The sequence below is a fragment of the Octodon degus genome, unplaced genomic scaffold, assembly GCF_000260255.1.
Source record: "Octodon degus isolate 3935 unplaced genomic scaffold, OctDeg1.0 scaffold00027, whole genome shotgun sequence".
NCBI classification, from domain to species: domain Eukaryota; kingdom Metazoa; phylum Chordata; class Mammalia; order Rodentia; family Octodontidae; genus Octodon; species Octodon degus.
Genome location: NW_004524603.1, coordinates 17,095,153 through 17,109,440, shown reverse-complemented (window position 1 = coordinate 17,109,440; position 14,288 = coordinate 17,095,153). Strand labels below are relative to the sequence as shown.

The following is a 14,288-nucleotide window of genomic DNA, read 5'->3' as shown; positions in this document are numbered from 1 at the left end:
ATTAAAAAAAAAAAAAAGAATTAAAGAAACAATTTCTAGGAGAGCAAAAATGTGTTACTAAGAGTCAAAAACACACACCCCTAATTTCCAAACCTCCTTTCTGAGCTTCTCAGATTGTGCCAGCCCCAACAGCAACCACCTCAGCTACTAAAATTTAAATTTAATTAAAATCAACAAGTGGTTCGATCCCCAGGCCTGCCGTTGGCCCTACCCCAAGGGCGCGCTGAGACAGCAATTGAGACTGGGCGTGGTGGCACGTGCCTATAATCCCAGCTCTTGGGAGGCTGTAAACAGGTAGATCACTACTGTCTGATCTAGTAGTGAGACCCTGAACACCCTGTAGACCCTTCCCTAAAAGATACCAAAAAATAAAATAAAATAAACAAAGCAATGAAAATTGAGTTCTTTGGTGGCATTAGCCATATTTCAAGCGCTCAGTGGTCACCTGAGGCTCACGGTGACAGCGCTGCCCAGAGCAGGTGATGGGACACTTTCACACCAGCAGCTCCTTTAGAATGCCCCGTGGGGTGGATGGAGGCGGCGCTGACCTCAGCGGTCAGCACAGCTGCTGTGGCTGATGAGTGTTCCCCTCACAGATGTGCCCGGCGTCACCCTGGAGGGTGGCAGGGCTTGCCGTGGAAATGGGTTTGGGATGTTCAAGCGTTCCATGGTGAAACTAGAGTCGCTGTTTTTACTGAATTCTGCAGCCAGCTTAAACAACTCCGAACAGGCCAAACTGGTTGTTCAACTTAGCTGACTGGTTAGTCGGATCCTACATGCAGTCGAGGCTGAGGCAGGCAATAAAGAGCTCCTTGATCCCATTGGGGTGGCTGCCCCAAGGCTGAGGAGGGTGTGCTCAGCTCTGCCCGCCCCCCATGAAGTTCTACGGCCAGGCAGAATCGTCACCCCGACCTACCCAACCCCGCTTTCTCATTGTGCCACCTCCTGCACTGGAGCCAGCCAGCCGCCGCGACCATCCCAGCCAGCTTAGAGTCTGGCCCTGAAGACAGAGCTCCTCTCCCCTCAGATCGAGGCCCAATCCCCTCCCTCACCGTGATTAGATCTTCCAGCCTCACGTTGATGCCAGCCAGCATCTCTCTGCGCTCCGCAGCAGGCTCTGGGCAGGGGTAGACAGTGGCTCGAAACCTGTGTGTAACAGAGAGAGACACACATGGCCTTTGGTTGAAAATCACCTGCTTTTCGGGGACACGGCCTCTCTTCCCTCCTATGCCTTCCTCCAGGCAGCCCTAAAGATTTCCAACACATCACTGGTCTCATTCACCCTGTGAAACCCAGAGACACCCTGGATAGAAGACTCGGGCTTGACCTGTCTCTCTTCCCCTATTAGTATTAGTTAGTGTTCTCTAGCGTGGAGGAGTTTCTGCTTCTGAGGGGCCACATGTACGGCAGTTTTGCCAAATGTGACCCAATTAGCCACACACAGCCCGCTCGTTAGCAGAGGATGAGCAGCACTCGAAGGAAGAACCCGAAATGGTTAACACAGCTGCTTTAGGTTGTGTTTATGGAGGCCCTTCCTGTTCTTACTCCCACAACTATTAAAACCAACTGCATCTTTTAAGTACACGTTTGTGTACATAATGCTCACATTCCTCATGGGGAGTTGGGACATGGACATAATACTAGGTCTGAATTCCTTCCTTAAATCCTCTTTCCCTTTTCTCTCTGCCCCTCTGTCCGTCTCTTAATTCCTCGCCTTCTTTTTCTTTTTTGTACATGTTTATAACGCATAGTGTTTATATTCCTCTTGGAGTTGGGACATTGTGTCAAGTATGGGAAAGTTATTTAAAAATCCAAGCTGGCCCCCAAGGGGACCCAAAAGTAGATTTTCCACAAAAGGCCTTTTTACCCAATCTTGACCCCAACCCTGATCAAAGATCCACCAAATGCCTCTCACCCATCACAGATCTTCTTGACTTTCTGCCTGAGTTGCTCTCCTTGGTAAAAGATGATGAATATATTCTTTTTGATTTCTTCTTTCTGGAAAATCAGAACAAACCTTTTACAAAGACTTGAAGGACCAGCCTCACAGTTCTTTAAATTCAACTCTCAGCTCTGAATCTAAGAAGAAAATGCGATGCCAATGTTGACTGGGCTCACCAAAAATGGCCCACAGACAGTCACATTTCAGGAGGAATTTGTGTTGAATACATAACAAAGGTGGAGGTGTTTCTAATTTTTGACTCCCAGAGTTCTTTGCTGTATGTCCTTCAATGCCAGTTTAATTGGATCTTTCAAGCCCAAGCTGGACAATTCACAAGGGACAATATGTTTCATAAACATATACGAAAAAATTCAGCTCTTACTGTAGGCAAAGAAATACGAACTAAAGCAATGTTTGCTCATTCTTTTTTAGTTTAAGTGGATAAAAGAAAAATGAAAACTTTTCACTGTTGGAAAAGTGACCAAAGGGGGGGAAAAATCCAATGAACTCATTACATTGCACCCAGGGCACTGGAGTCAGGTAGCACTCCAGAAAAGAGCCACTTGTCGGGACACATGAGTGTCACGAAAATGCTCACACCCTTTAAGCCAGCAATTCTATCTTCCTTGAATTCATATTATGAAACTAATTGAAAAGAAAAAGCCACATGCGTGAAAATATTCATCACAGCGTCTACACTCTGGAGAAAGATCAGAAATAACGAGTCCAATCAATAAAGCTCACATCCCATCAACTCAATGGAAATACTAAGCATCTCTTAAAATAATATCAAAATAAGTTATCTCTTCAGCAGTCACTTATGGATGGTGGAAAGGAGTATTTTAAAGTTTGGGGCTGCCTGTGTTACATTATTTCCCTAGATTGCCTCACCAGGGAAACTACCCTGTTCCTTTTCTGAATTTCTTAGGTCCTCTGGTCTCCTAAGCTACCAGAACCCAGGATTCCTCCATGTTCCTGCTTATTATTCCAGATATTTGCCTCATAAATGCTCTACTACTAGGACTGCCATGTGTCAAAACATGACGATGAAAAGTTTTAAGTACAGATCAAATGTTAAAACAATCCCTATAAAACACACATGGCAGTAGCATGGGGAGTCCCATACTATCTAAAATGAATACAGAAGGGAAAATCCTTTCAGGCATGTTCAGTTATACTTCACTACACCTACCAGACCACAGAAAGCAGTACAAGGAAAGAAATAAGAATAAAAATATAAGAGCACTACTTTTTATGTTTTGTTCTTTCTTCCTATGTTAAATTTCATTTGCTTTGGGAAGTGTTTTTTTTTTTTAATCAAATAAACTTAAAATTAGTTTTTAGCGTCTGCTCTAGAAAAGTTTATCATTTCAGAGGCAAGCCTAGCTTCTTAGAATGAAAGAATAAAAGAGACTGAAATAAAGAGTAAATGGATTGAAAGAGTGGAAACAGCAATATATTATGGAACTGACCACAGTAATGTGTATCCCAGAGCCAAGAGCCCCAGAAGTCCTTCTCATTCAAAGTATCAGACTCTCTCTCAGCATCACCCATGAGGCTGTAAGAACCCCAGGCTCTCTGGTTCCACTCCAGCCCCACAGGGTCAGAGTTTGCATTTTAAAGCAAGAGCCCAGGTGAGTTCCACACCCACAGGCACACTGAAGCAGAAGGAACCGGCCTAACACTCTTCTCAGTGCTTTACAGGTAAGTCAGAACTGCCCCTTCATGTGGCACTGGGATAGCGAAGGTTCTAGAAACAAGACAGTTGCTTATCTCAGAGAGAGGAATAGAGCAACTCTGATGTGTTAGCAAAAATCAGCCTATGAATGGACTTTCCAAAAGTACTTTAGAAGGACAGAGAAAGGAACTAGACATCAACTTCATTGATCTTATGACACAATGTTCAGAGAAAGTGCAACTCCAGGATTTTCAAGCAGCCTCCGACAGCCCACCGTGATGGGGTCCTCCAGAGGCACGTCCATCTCACTGAACTTCAAGTAGATGTTTCCTCGGCAAACTCGCCACAGAAGCCTCTCGAAAGAAGCCATGCGCTCCCGGTTTATCACACCGACCGTGAACCTGAGCATTCAGAAAAGAAGCTATTACTGAGGCCCACGGCCCGGGGACGGGGCAGAAGGCCCCATGGGATAAGCTGGGTGGCCACACGAGGAGGAACCACTTTGCTACACGAGCAGGAGGCATCTGCACACTGCTTTGGGTCAGGTGACACACACCCCTATGTCCGAGCCCCCGTCACCCCAAGTCCCTTTGGATCTTCTGTCTCTTTGGTATTTTGAGAGTCCTTTAATCATCTCAGTACTACATATGAACATTTATTGCAACAAAGACTGGGATCTATCAGTCATTATAGCACCATAGGTAGTGTAAGCAAATATTTAATAAGGGTCTCTGTGGTTTCTACCCCACCTAAAAGTTAGTGCATTAAGAAGAAAATGCATATATTGATTTCTTTTTTTTTTTTTAAGAATTATTTATTTATTTATTCATTCATTCATTCATTTTGTGTGTGTGGCCAGCTCAGCCCACCAGGGGGCGGGCCTGGCTGGCATGTGGTGCTGGGGGATTGAACCGTGGTCCCTGTGTTTTGCTTAGCTTAGCTTGTTCTAAGTAGGTGCTTTAGACCACTGAGCCATCTCACCAGCCCCATATATTGATTTCTATACATCTCTAGCTTCCTAACATCAAGGTATGGACCACCCCTGTCCAAAGACTTTCCAAATAGTGATTTCAATTGTTTTTGTTTTTGTTTTTGTTTTGAGGCAGGATCTCACCATGCAGTTCAGGCTGGCCTTGAACTCACTTTTTAGCCCAGGTTGGTCTCTAACTCATGACAATCCTCCTTCCTCAGCCTCCTAAATGCTGGGATTAGAGGCATGTGCCACCACACCCAGCACTTTCACTGGTTTATTAGTTTAAATATACATTGAGGCTCAAGTATTAGGCCAGCCGGGCTACATAGTACGGTCAAGGCCAGGCTGAATTGCATAGTGAAACCCTGTATCAAAAAAAGGAAAAAAAGAACAAATATTTATTGACAATATTTGATCCAAAGGTAATGTAATGTCAATAGACATACTGTATACAAATTTCCATGCCAAGGCCCTCAGAGAACAGGCTCTCAAATATCTGTCATATAAAAATTAGTATCTCAAACCTATCACGTTCAGAAATGCTTTAAAATCCACCAGTTTCCCTTAGACATGGAATGAGACCCTGCCATGTTGAATCACTGCTGACGTCACGAGGGTCACGTTGCACCGCTGCTGCATGGGAATGACCTGCCCGTGTAACTCTCGCATTTCAAATTCCACCCACAAACTCAAACTCCAAGTGTATTTTATCATACTTTTTTTTTTTTTAATTTAGGACAGGATGCACAGGGTCTCATTGCACAGATCGGACTCATAGTGATCCTCCTGTTTACAGCCTCCCAAGAGCTGGGATTACAGGCGTGCGCCACCACGCCCAGTCTCAATCACAGGCTCAGTGCACCCCGGGGACGGGGCTGGCACAGCAGGCCTGGTGATAGAACTCCCAGCTCCTGCATCTGCTTAAGCAGCCGCTTTAATCCACTGATCTTATCATACTATTCTATTCAAGAAAAAGCATATACTCCCAGGTATATTCCAAAGCTTGGGAAGAGACAGACACGCCACCTAAGTAATGACCTCCACATCTTCCCCACATGGGTGCAGTATGCACAGTTCACTGGCTGGGCTGAAGGACACAAGGTCACTGTCAGGCACAGGGCCACTCCCTATCTCCACTGTACCACCATATAAGGTCGCCCCTGGGTCTGTTACTGCCTAGCGGTCTTGTACTCATAGGAAAGGGTCTGCATCCAGTGGTTATTGATACATTCATTCATTCATTCACTCACTCAAACATTCAGAGAAAGCTAGGCCCCGGGCACTGGCTCACCGGGACACAGCCCCAGGTGTCATACTAACCCCAGCTTCCCGGCCATGAACGCAGGCACAGCCCGTAACTCTAGGAGACCGGAAGTGTCTTCAGTAAAGAAATCTTCGGCTAAGTTGGCTTCTGTCTGAAAGCCAAAGCACCACCGCTTTCATTTAAATGTAGGGGTGTTTAAAGCACCCCACACCCCCAGGTTTTGCCTCTTGTTAATGAACTTTTAATTTTGCACAGTTAACAGAGTTGAACAAGCAGTTCCGTCTTTTGCAGATCAGAAAGCTTCGCTAGTCTCTTCCTACCCAAACCCTAAATCTGCTCAAACTAAACACCCTTCTTTGTTCTCACTTCCTCTTCTGTTCGGGCCATTTTGAGTACAGACTTTTTAATGAGTACAATAATATTTTTGCCTTCAAAGAATACCACATTATTCCACCCCCACTAATGGCCCAGTTATGAGTGTTTTATTCAGATTCCAAATCAGTCAGTTTTAGTACTGGGTGGTTCTGGCCCCTAGCCTCTCTGACAGGGTATCATGTCTGCATTTTGTGCTATGAAAAACTACTATGAACACAAAATATACAATGTATTAATTATTGTAACTGTCATACTAACTTGTCTTGAAACTATTTCATTGCTATTTGTTTCTCAATAAAATTAATTTTTAAAAATCAGTTTTTAAAACAGAAATTCGAGATTTTGAAGAAAGGGCTTTCTCATTTAAAAAAAAAAAAAATCCCTCCCAACAGACCTCAAAGAAATCCTGGGTTTTCTTCAGGAGGTATTTGAGTTCTGTCAGCTCCAGGAAGCTTTTCTTTAAAGCTTGGTGGTTCTGGTTGGCTTCTTGTAACTCCCCTTCCAGTGTCTCTAGAGTAGTCTATGCAAGGGGAAAAAAGAAGATAAACCAATCAGAAAGTGTTGTGACATCCTTATTACATATTTTTTTTTGTACCAGGGACTGAACTCAGGACCTTGAGCTTGCCAGGCAGGTGCTTATGCCACTGAGCTATCTCCCCGGCTCCCTACCATACACTAACCACAACTCAAATCTGAATACCAAAGGACCACTCAGTGCACGCGAACACAGCTAGAAGCTGGGTGGCACTAATAGGTCACAAGCTAGGGCTAGGCACGCACCTCCAGATTTCCATTCTTACTCAGGGAGACAGAAGGCAGCTTTGTGAGGGACTGAATGCCTCTCTGCCCACTTACACACTAAAAAGGCAGCCAGGCATGGTGGTACACCCATGTAAGCCAGGTGTTCTGAGGGGCTGAAGCCCAGCTGTGTAGCTTACCGACTCGGTCAGGGCCTGTCTTAAAAAATAAATTATATATATAGATAGAGAGAGAAAGAGAGAGAGAGAGAGAGAGAGAGAGAGAGAGAGAGAGAGAGAAGGAAAGAGAGGATCACCATGAGTCCGATCTGTGTAGTGAGACCCCGTAGGCCCTGTACTAAATACATACATACATACATACATACATAGAGGAAGGAAGAAAGAAACAAAGAAAGAAAAGGAAGGAAGGAAGGAAGAAAGGAAAGAAAGAAAGAAAGAAAGAAAGAAAGAAAGAAAGAAAGAAAGAAAGAAAGAAAGAGGGAGGCAGTTGGAGTGTGGTGGTGCACACCTGTAATCCCAGCGCTTGGGAGGCTGTAAACAGGAGGATCACTACAAGTCCAGTCTACATAGTAAGACCCTGTAGACCCTGTACTAAATACAAACAAAGAAAGGAAGGAAGGAAGGAGAGAAAGAAAGAAGAAAGAAGGAAGGGAAGGAGGGAGGGAGGCAGGCTGGGGACATAACTCAATGTGAAGTTCCTGGGATTAATGCCTATTACTAGTTTCTAAAATCATGTAGCAATTAAGTCAGTTTTACAGAATAAATGTCAGTTTTTTGGGGCAAGTTGCTTTTGGCAGTACTGCAAACTAGATCCATGCTTTTATGCACACCAGGCAAGCTCTCTACCACAGAGCTGCACCCATTAGGGTTTTGTTTTATTTATTTATTTATTTATTTATTCAAATGCACAAATTGATAAATGAAAATACTACTTCCACTGCAAGGAAAAACAAGAACTAGTTCAACAGCAATGCTCTAAAATAAAGTGACAGGTAGATATAAAAGGAGAGCAGTTAGGAATTTTGAAGATAAAAAAAACCCAAAAAACAGTTCTTGTAATTCAAAACTCAATAGAGGCTGGGGAGATAGATGGCTCAGTAGAATAAGCACTTGCCTGGCAAGAACAAGGGCCTGAGTTCAATCCCCAGTTCCACCAAAAAAGAAAAAAGAAAAGAAAGAAGGAGAAGAGATCAATTTTACACTTTGTGAATGCAATGCTGAGGTTTAGAAAATAGTGTAAAGGTATGAAAGATTGCTTATCCAAAAGCCCATCAGCAACACAAAGGGTGCAGGGCATGGTATTCAGTACAAACGCTTTACAGAAGGGAAAATGAATTAATTTTAGAAATGTAGGAGCCAGGGAGATGGCTCAGTAGAATAAGCGCTTCCCTGGCAAACACAAGGGCCTGAGTTCAATCCCGGTTCCGCGCAAAAAAAAAAAAAAAAGAAAGAAAGAGAGAAATGTAAAATAATATAGTCTATAAAAATAAAATGATGAAGGAAAATAACAAGTTACAGATGAATAAACAATATGACTCCACTCAAGTACAAATTTTCAGCATGTATATCAACCTATATGGTATTTAGAAGAGTATTTGCTAAAAGTACGAAGAGCAGGAAAAGGAAAATATGAAATTCAGAAGGGAGGGCCGGCGCGGTAGCTCAGCGGTCTAAAGCGCCTGCATAGGCAAACGTGTAGGGACCATGGTTCCACCCCTGGTACCATGTGCTGTGCCAGCCCCATCCCCAGGGTGGGCTGAGCTGGCTACAAAAGAACAAAAAATTCAGAAGGGAGCCTTTATCTCAAAGGGAAAGGGACAGTGCAGTACGACCTGCGTGAGGAGGTCTTACGTCTTAAAGAGCATCCCTCCCTTCTATTTTCCCGTCACACATAATTCTTTCCACCTGGCACAAGTTTACAAATTCTACTGGATGAGTTGAGTGTGTAGTACACCATAATTATGATCAAACCTATGCTTCCACACCCTAGAGTTAAACCATAAAACAAAAGCAAAATCAGTGCAAAAACGATTATAACTGAACTAGTGGCAGATGTTACGAAAAAAAATTTACGAAGTGTGCGTCTTGAAGTGGTGACAACATGAAGGCGTCTACTAGGGCTGCGTCTTGGAAGGCTTTGTGTAGCTGCAGCCCACACAGCTGTCCGCCAAGGATGTCAGAGAGGGCCGGGGGCTACCTCGGGGTTGTGAGAGGGGCAGGGGATGATGGGAAAGCAGGGACTCAATAGTTACAATGAGAGGAAGTGGATTAAGGTCACCTATTTAAAAAGAGATTTTCATTCCAGATTTTTTTTTTTTTTTTTTTTTTTTTGCAGAACCGGGTTTTTTTTTTTTGTGTTTGTTTGTTTTTTTGCAGAACCAGGGATTGAACTCAGGCCCCTGAGCTTGCCAGGGAAGCGCTTATTCCACTGAGCCATCTCCCCAGCTCCTCATTCCAGATTTTTAAAAAGCCAACTAAGGGATACCATTATTGGGGAGATTAAAAAGTTAGCGAAGAAAAGGATATCCATGTAAATGTGAGCTCCCCTCCCCCACCAAGAAAGCTTATTATTATCAGGCAAAATTTAACAATAGAAATTTGGGGCGAAGAAACTTAGAATCCGTGCATTACAGCATAGGTGGAGAAGGTTTTATAGAAAAGAGAATGAAACTGATTCACTCATATTAATCAGCTGAATGAACTGTCTTTTTATGGACCAGCCAAATAGCTCAGCGGATTAAAGTGCCTGCAAGCACGTGCAGGGGCCCAGGGTTCCTCTTTGGGCCTGCCATGCAGGCCCCACCCCCAGAGCACTGAGACAGCAGTTGAGACTGGGCGTGGTGGCGCACACCTGTAATCCCAGCTCTTGGAAGGCTGTAAACAGGTAAGATAGATCACTACAAGACCCATCTAGTAGTGAGACCCTGAACACCCTGTAGACCCTTCCCTAAAAATAAAAAGAACTGCCTTTTCAAGCTACTATTAGAAATAGAACTATTTCAGTTTGAAAATATAAATATTTATTACCTGTTTACCAATATCAAGAACATTTTTCTTTTTTTTGGTACAGGGTCTCACTACACAGTGATCCTCCTATTTATAGCCTCTCAGTGCTGGGATTTACAGGGGTGCACCACCATGCCCAGACTTAGTGGCCAGCTCAGTGTGCCCTGGGGGCAGGGCTGGCACAGCATGCAGTGCTGGGTATCGAACCCTGGACCCTGCGCTTGCCTAAGCAGGCATTTAGTTGAGCTATCTCACCGGTCCTAGAACATTTCTCTGCATGTCAAATTTCAACATGACATCAGAGAAGAATACAGTTATTTGACGTAGCTACTAAAATATTTCCCCCTTTCCAACTGCCTGTCTGTGTAAAGCTGAATTACTTTTACATACATCAGTGAAAACAGTACCTCATAAAACATCCAAGCTGAAAGGCTTGTGAGCCAGCTATCCTCTATTAGAGCTACAGAGTTAAGACATTTGTAAGTAACCAACACTCTTCTCTGCAAAGGTTTTTGTCTTAGAAAATAGTTTTCTGTTGTTGCTTGTTTGTTTGTTTGTTTGTGTATGAATTCAGGGAAGGGTCTACAGGGTGTACAGGGTCTCACTACATAGATCAGACTCATAGTAATTCTCCTGTTTTCAGCCTCCCAAGTGCTGGGATTACAGTCATGCGCTACCATACTGTCTCAACTGCCATCTCAGTGTGCCCTGGGGGCGGGGCCCGCACAGCATGTCAGGGATTGAACCCAGCCTCTGAGCTCTGGCCCTTTAGTCTGCTGAGCTATCTGGGCAGTCCTTAGAAAATAGTTTTAAAAATTGTATTTTAGCCATGATAACATGGCAATGGCGGTGAACCCTTTAGAACTTTCAATGATACAAATAGCCTGCTGTGGCACTCGTGCCACAGTTGGCCACCACAACCTGTGCTAATGAATATCATTTTCAGACAAATGAAGATATAGTTTACAACGTTTGTCATTTTAGTTCCCAGCATCATAAATGCAGTAACCACACTCCACATAGGAAAGCCTTTTGGGCTTCCCCGTATGGTTAACAAAGGTGACAATGCATGGGTGAGATGGCTTAGCTAACCAAGTGTCTGCTTAGGTTAGATCCCTGGCACCATGTGCTGTGCCAGCCCCCACCTCCCGGGCATGCTGAGCCGGCACCAAGACCAGCGTGGTGGCACACGCCTGTAATCCCAAAGCTGGGGAGGCTGAAAACAGGAGGATCACTACCAGTCTGAGCTGTGTAGTGAGACCCTATACGGAATACATAAAAAAGTAAAAAATAAAAAACAAAGGTGACAGGACCCAGTGGGCTGGGACAGTTGGAGGTGGCCAGGTCAGCCACAGTGAGAAGGTGACCAGTGTATATTCTTGACCAGGGAGTGACAGGGCCAGGCCACTCCAGGCTGGAAGTTAATCCATGGAGTTGGCAGAGAGTTCAGAATGGTTAAGGCCACCAGTAAATGTAGAGGACTTGTATCACCATGAGCAAATGTGTCATAAACCAGGAGACTTCTCCCGGAGAACATGAATAGGTCTGGGGTTCAGGTTGGTGAGGCAGAGTGAGTAGGAGGGCTGCGAATTCCAGACAAGCATTAGAAGACAAGCTGAAACTGGAAGTGACCCTTGGGGGTCCTATTTGTGTTAGTGAGAAGCCTGCTCCCACAACATCCACATTTTAATACAGGATCCCCAGGGTATTCTAGGAGCGCCGGCATTCCCGATTCTGTAGCAGAGTGTCAAGATGTAGACAAGTGATAGCTTCATACATTTTAAGAATTTGAAAGAAGGAAGAAAAAAAGCTCCGAAAGACAAACAGCTCTGTGCAGCTCCTCCCCTGCATGCTCCACCCCTCAGTGATCCCCTTCTCCTCTGAAGATGAGGTACCCCAGCTCTTATCCAGAGCCCAGGGTCATCAGTGGTCAGCCATGCCTGTCTCTCTGCCCACCTCTCCAGCAGCCTGACCCTTTCCCCAACTGTTCAGAAGCTGTGGGGAGCAGCCAGGCTTATTTCTTTCTCATGCGTCCTGCACAAAGTAGTTAACACAAGTCAGCACTTTTTTTTTTTTTTTTTTTGAGACAGGATCTCACTGAATCCTCTAGGTCTGATTTAATCCTTTTTTTTTTTTTTAAATGTATTTTTAGTACAGGGTCTACAGGGTCTCAATATACAGATAGGACTCATAGTGATCCTCCTGTTTTCAGCCTCCCAAGTGCTGGGATTACAGGCATGTGACCACCATGCCCAGTTTCAATTGCTGTTCCAGCATGCCAGCATAGCATGTGGTGCCAGAGATTGAACTGGTCCCTGCGCTTTGCCTAAGAAAGCACTTTAGTCTGCTGAGCTATCTGGCCAGCCCTTATCTGATTTAATGTTGCAACCCTCTCACCTCAGCCTCCCAGAGTGCTGGGATTACAGGCATGTCACCCACCATATCCAGTTACAGTGAGTGGAACACAGTGGTAGAGTGTGTGCTTTGCATGTACAAGGCCCTGGGTTAAAGTTCCATCATGGAAAAAAGTGGAAGAAAAAAAAAGAAGAAGGCGGAGGAGGAGGAGAAGGAGGGGAGGAGGAGGAAAAGGAGAAGGAGAAGGAGAGGAGGAGGAGGAAGAGGAAGAGGAGGAGAAGGAGGGGGAAGAGGAAGAAATGCTTGACAGAAGAGCCAGTTCCTCAACTGCTTTGCACCAGGAAGATTATCAGCAGGCTTCCTGTTTTACCTGTCCAAATTGGCTCCAAAAATCCCCTGAAAACAACAATAAAAACCTCACTCTTCAAGTGGAATAAGCCTCCCAGGGGTTGGGCCAAGAAAGAAAAACAGCTCTCCTCTGGCTCAGCAGGGAGTGGCCCTAAAATTTGCCCCCATTGAGATTTTCCTGGGGTTGGCAATCCTAAAAAGGAACAGCCATGTGAACCTGCTTTGTCACCTGAAGCAGCCAAGTGAAGGACCCAGGAGTGGCTTCCAGAGCTCCCAGGAGCCGGGCTCCGTGACTGCCTTGAGCCACAGAAACTGAAGAGCGCAGAACTCACCTCCAGGCCGATCATCTCCCGGGGCAGTGGGGTCTGTGGGTACTTCTCCGGCAGCCGGGCTGTAATCTCATCCTTCATCTCCTCTTCTAGAAAACCTGAGGACAGAGCCCCCAGAGAGCACAGGGTGAGCAAGGGTGCCCCTGAGGGGGGCTCTCAGCTGCTCACTGCCTCTACTACCCCAGGACCCCCTTTCGCCTGCCCGCACGACCACCCGAAAGGCATCATAAACAGTAGGAACAAGTGGCTTACGGAGGATCCTCTCCAGTGACTCGCACCTCCGGACCTCATTCACGAATCTTCTCTGGAAGCTGTTCACACTCGCATTCAACTGGGGGGGGGGGTCGCACAAGGCACTCGTCAGGGGCAACAGCACCCTCTGGGCATCGCACTGTCCTTTGAACACTGAGGAATGCTGCTAGGATTCTCTTAGGGTAGACAGTTCCATGCACAAGCTGTGCGTCACAGGCCAAATGTACGTTGGCATTTGGACACTCAATCCTAAAAAGGCCCTGGCCCTCCTGTTGCTGGGAGAAACAAAGTCCTCTCACATCTAAGGTTGGTTTCTTTCCTTCCTTCCTTCCTTCCTTCCTTCCTTCCTTCCTTCCTTCCTTTCCTTCCTTGCTTGCTTCCTTTCCGGTGAATTGAACCCAGGATCTTGCACATGGTAAGCAAGAACTGTACCACTGCACTAACTCTCCAGCCCTTCTTAAATTTTGAGATAGAGTCTTACCAAGTTGCCCAGACTGCCTCAGCCACACCTGGCTTGGTGTCCTAACTTTCAGCTGCAATGACTATCCAAATAAGCCTCGAACTCTTCCCGTGGGTTCACCAATATGACGGGCCTTGACACCTGCCAAGCTCTATGTAGTATGGTTGCCAGCAACAAAAACCCAGCCCCAGTGCTGCTGACCCTCAGCTTAGCCCACTAAATGCTCTGCCTTGTGCCGGGCCCTGTGGCAGAGACGGAGGCAGCAAAGAACTTGTTTTATGATCCTTTCCTGCTGGAACTAAGCCTTGACCCTGCCCTTAACCTTGGTGGGGAGACAAAGGTCTGATTTTCGAAACTGTACTCCCTAAGAGCTGGGGGAACACTACTAAGTACCCCTGGGAAGTGACACCACCATGCTGGGCTCAAGACACGAGTGTAGCTCTAGAACGCCACTCCCAAGCTCAGCCTTGGCTGTTATACCCCGTTGCGGTCTTGGTGGGGTTTTGTGCTTAATGACTAGTCAGAGAAAACAGGTTTCTGCCCTTGTT

The 14,288-nt window shown here is 45.4% G+C and overlaps 1 protein-coding gene across 4 annotated transcripts in view; it reads right to left on the bottom strand.

Moving 5' to 3' along the window:
- The window catches only part of Atp6v0a4 (ATPase H+ transporting V0 subunit a4), a 113,613-nt gene that overhangs the window by 39,762 nt on the left and 59,563 nt on the right, over positions 1-14,288 (bottom strand). For all 4 annotated transcript variants that reach the window (XM_023712863.1, XM_023712864.1, XM_004629050.2 and 1 more), the window contains 7 exons: positions 13,281-13,359; positions 13,032-13,126; positions 6,627-6,752; positions 5,914-6,008; positions 3,895-4,021; positions 1,916-1,998; positions 1,053-1,146 (listed from right to left, as the gene is read on the bottom strand). In XM_023712863.1, the coding sequence (XP_023568631.1) occupies positions 1,053-1,146; positions 1,916-1,998; positions 3,895-4,021; positions 5,914-6,008; positions 6,627-6,752; positions 13,032-13,126; positions 13,281-13,359 (699 nt within the window). The remainder of the gene's footprint in view (positions 1-1,052; positions 1,147-1,915; positions 1,999-3,894; positions 4,022-5,913; positions 6,009-6,626; positions 6,753-13,031; positions 13,127-13,280; positions 13,360-14,288) is intronic.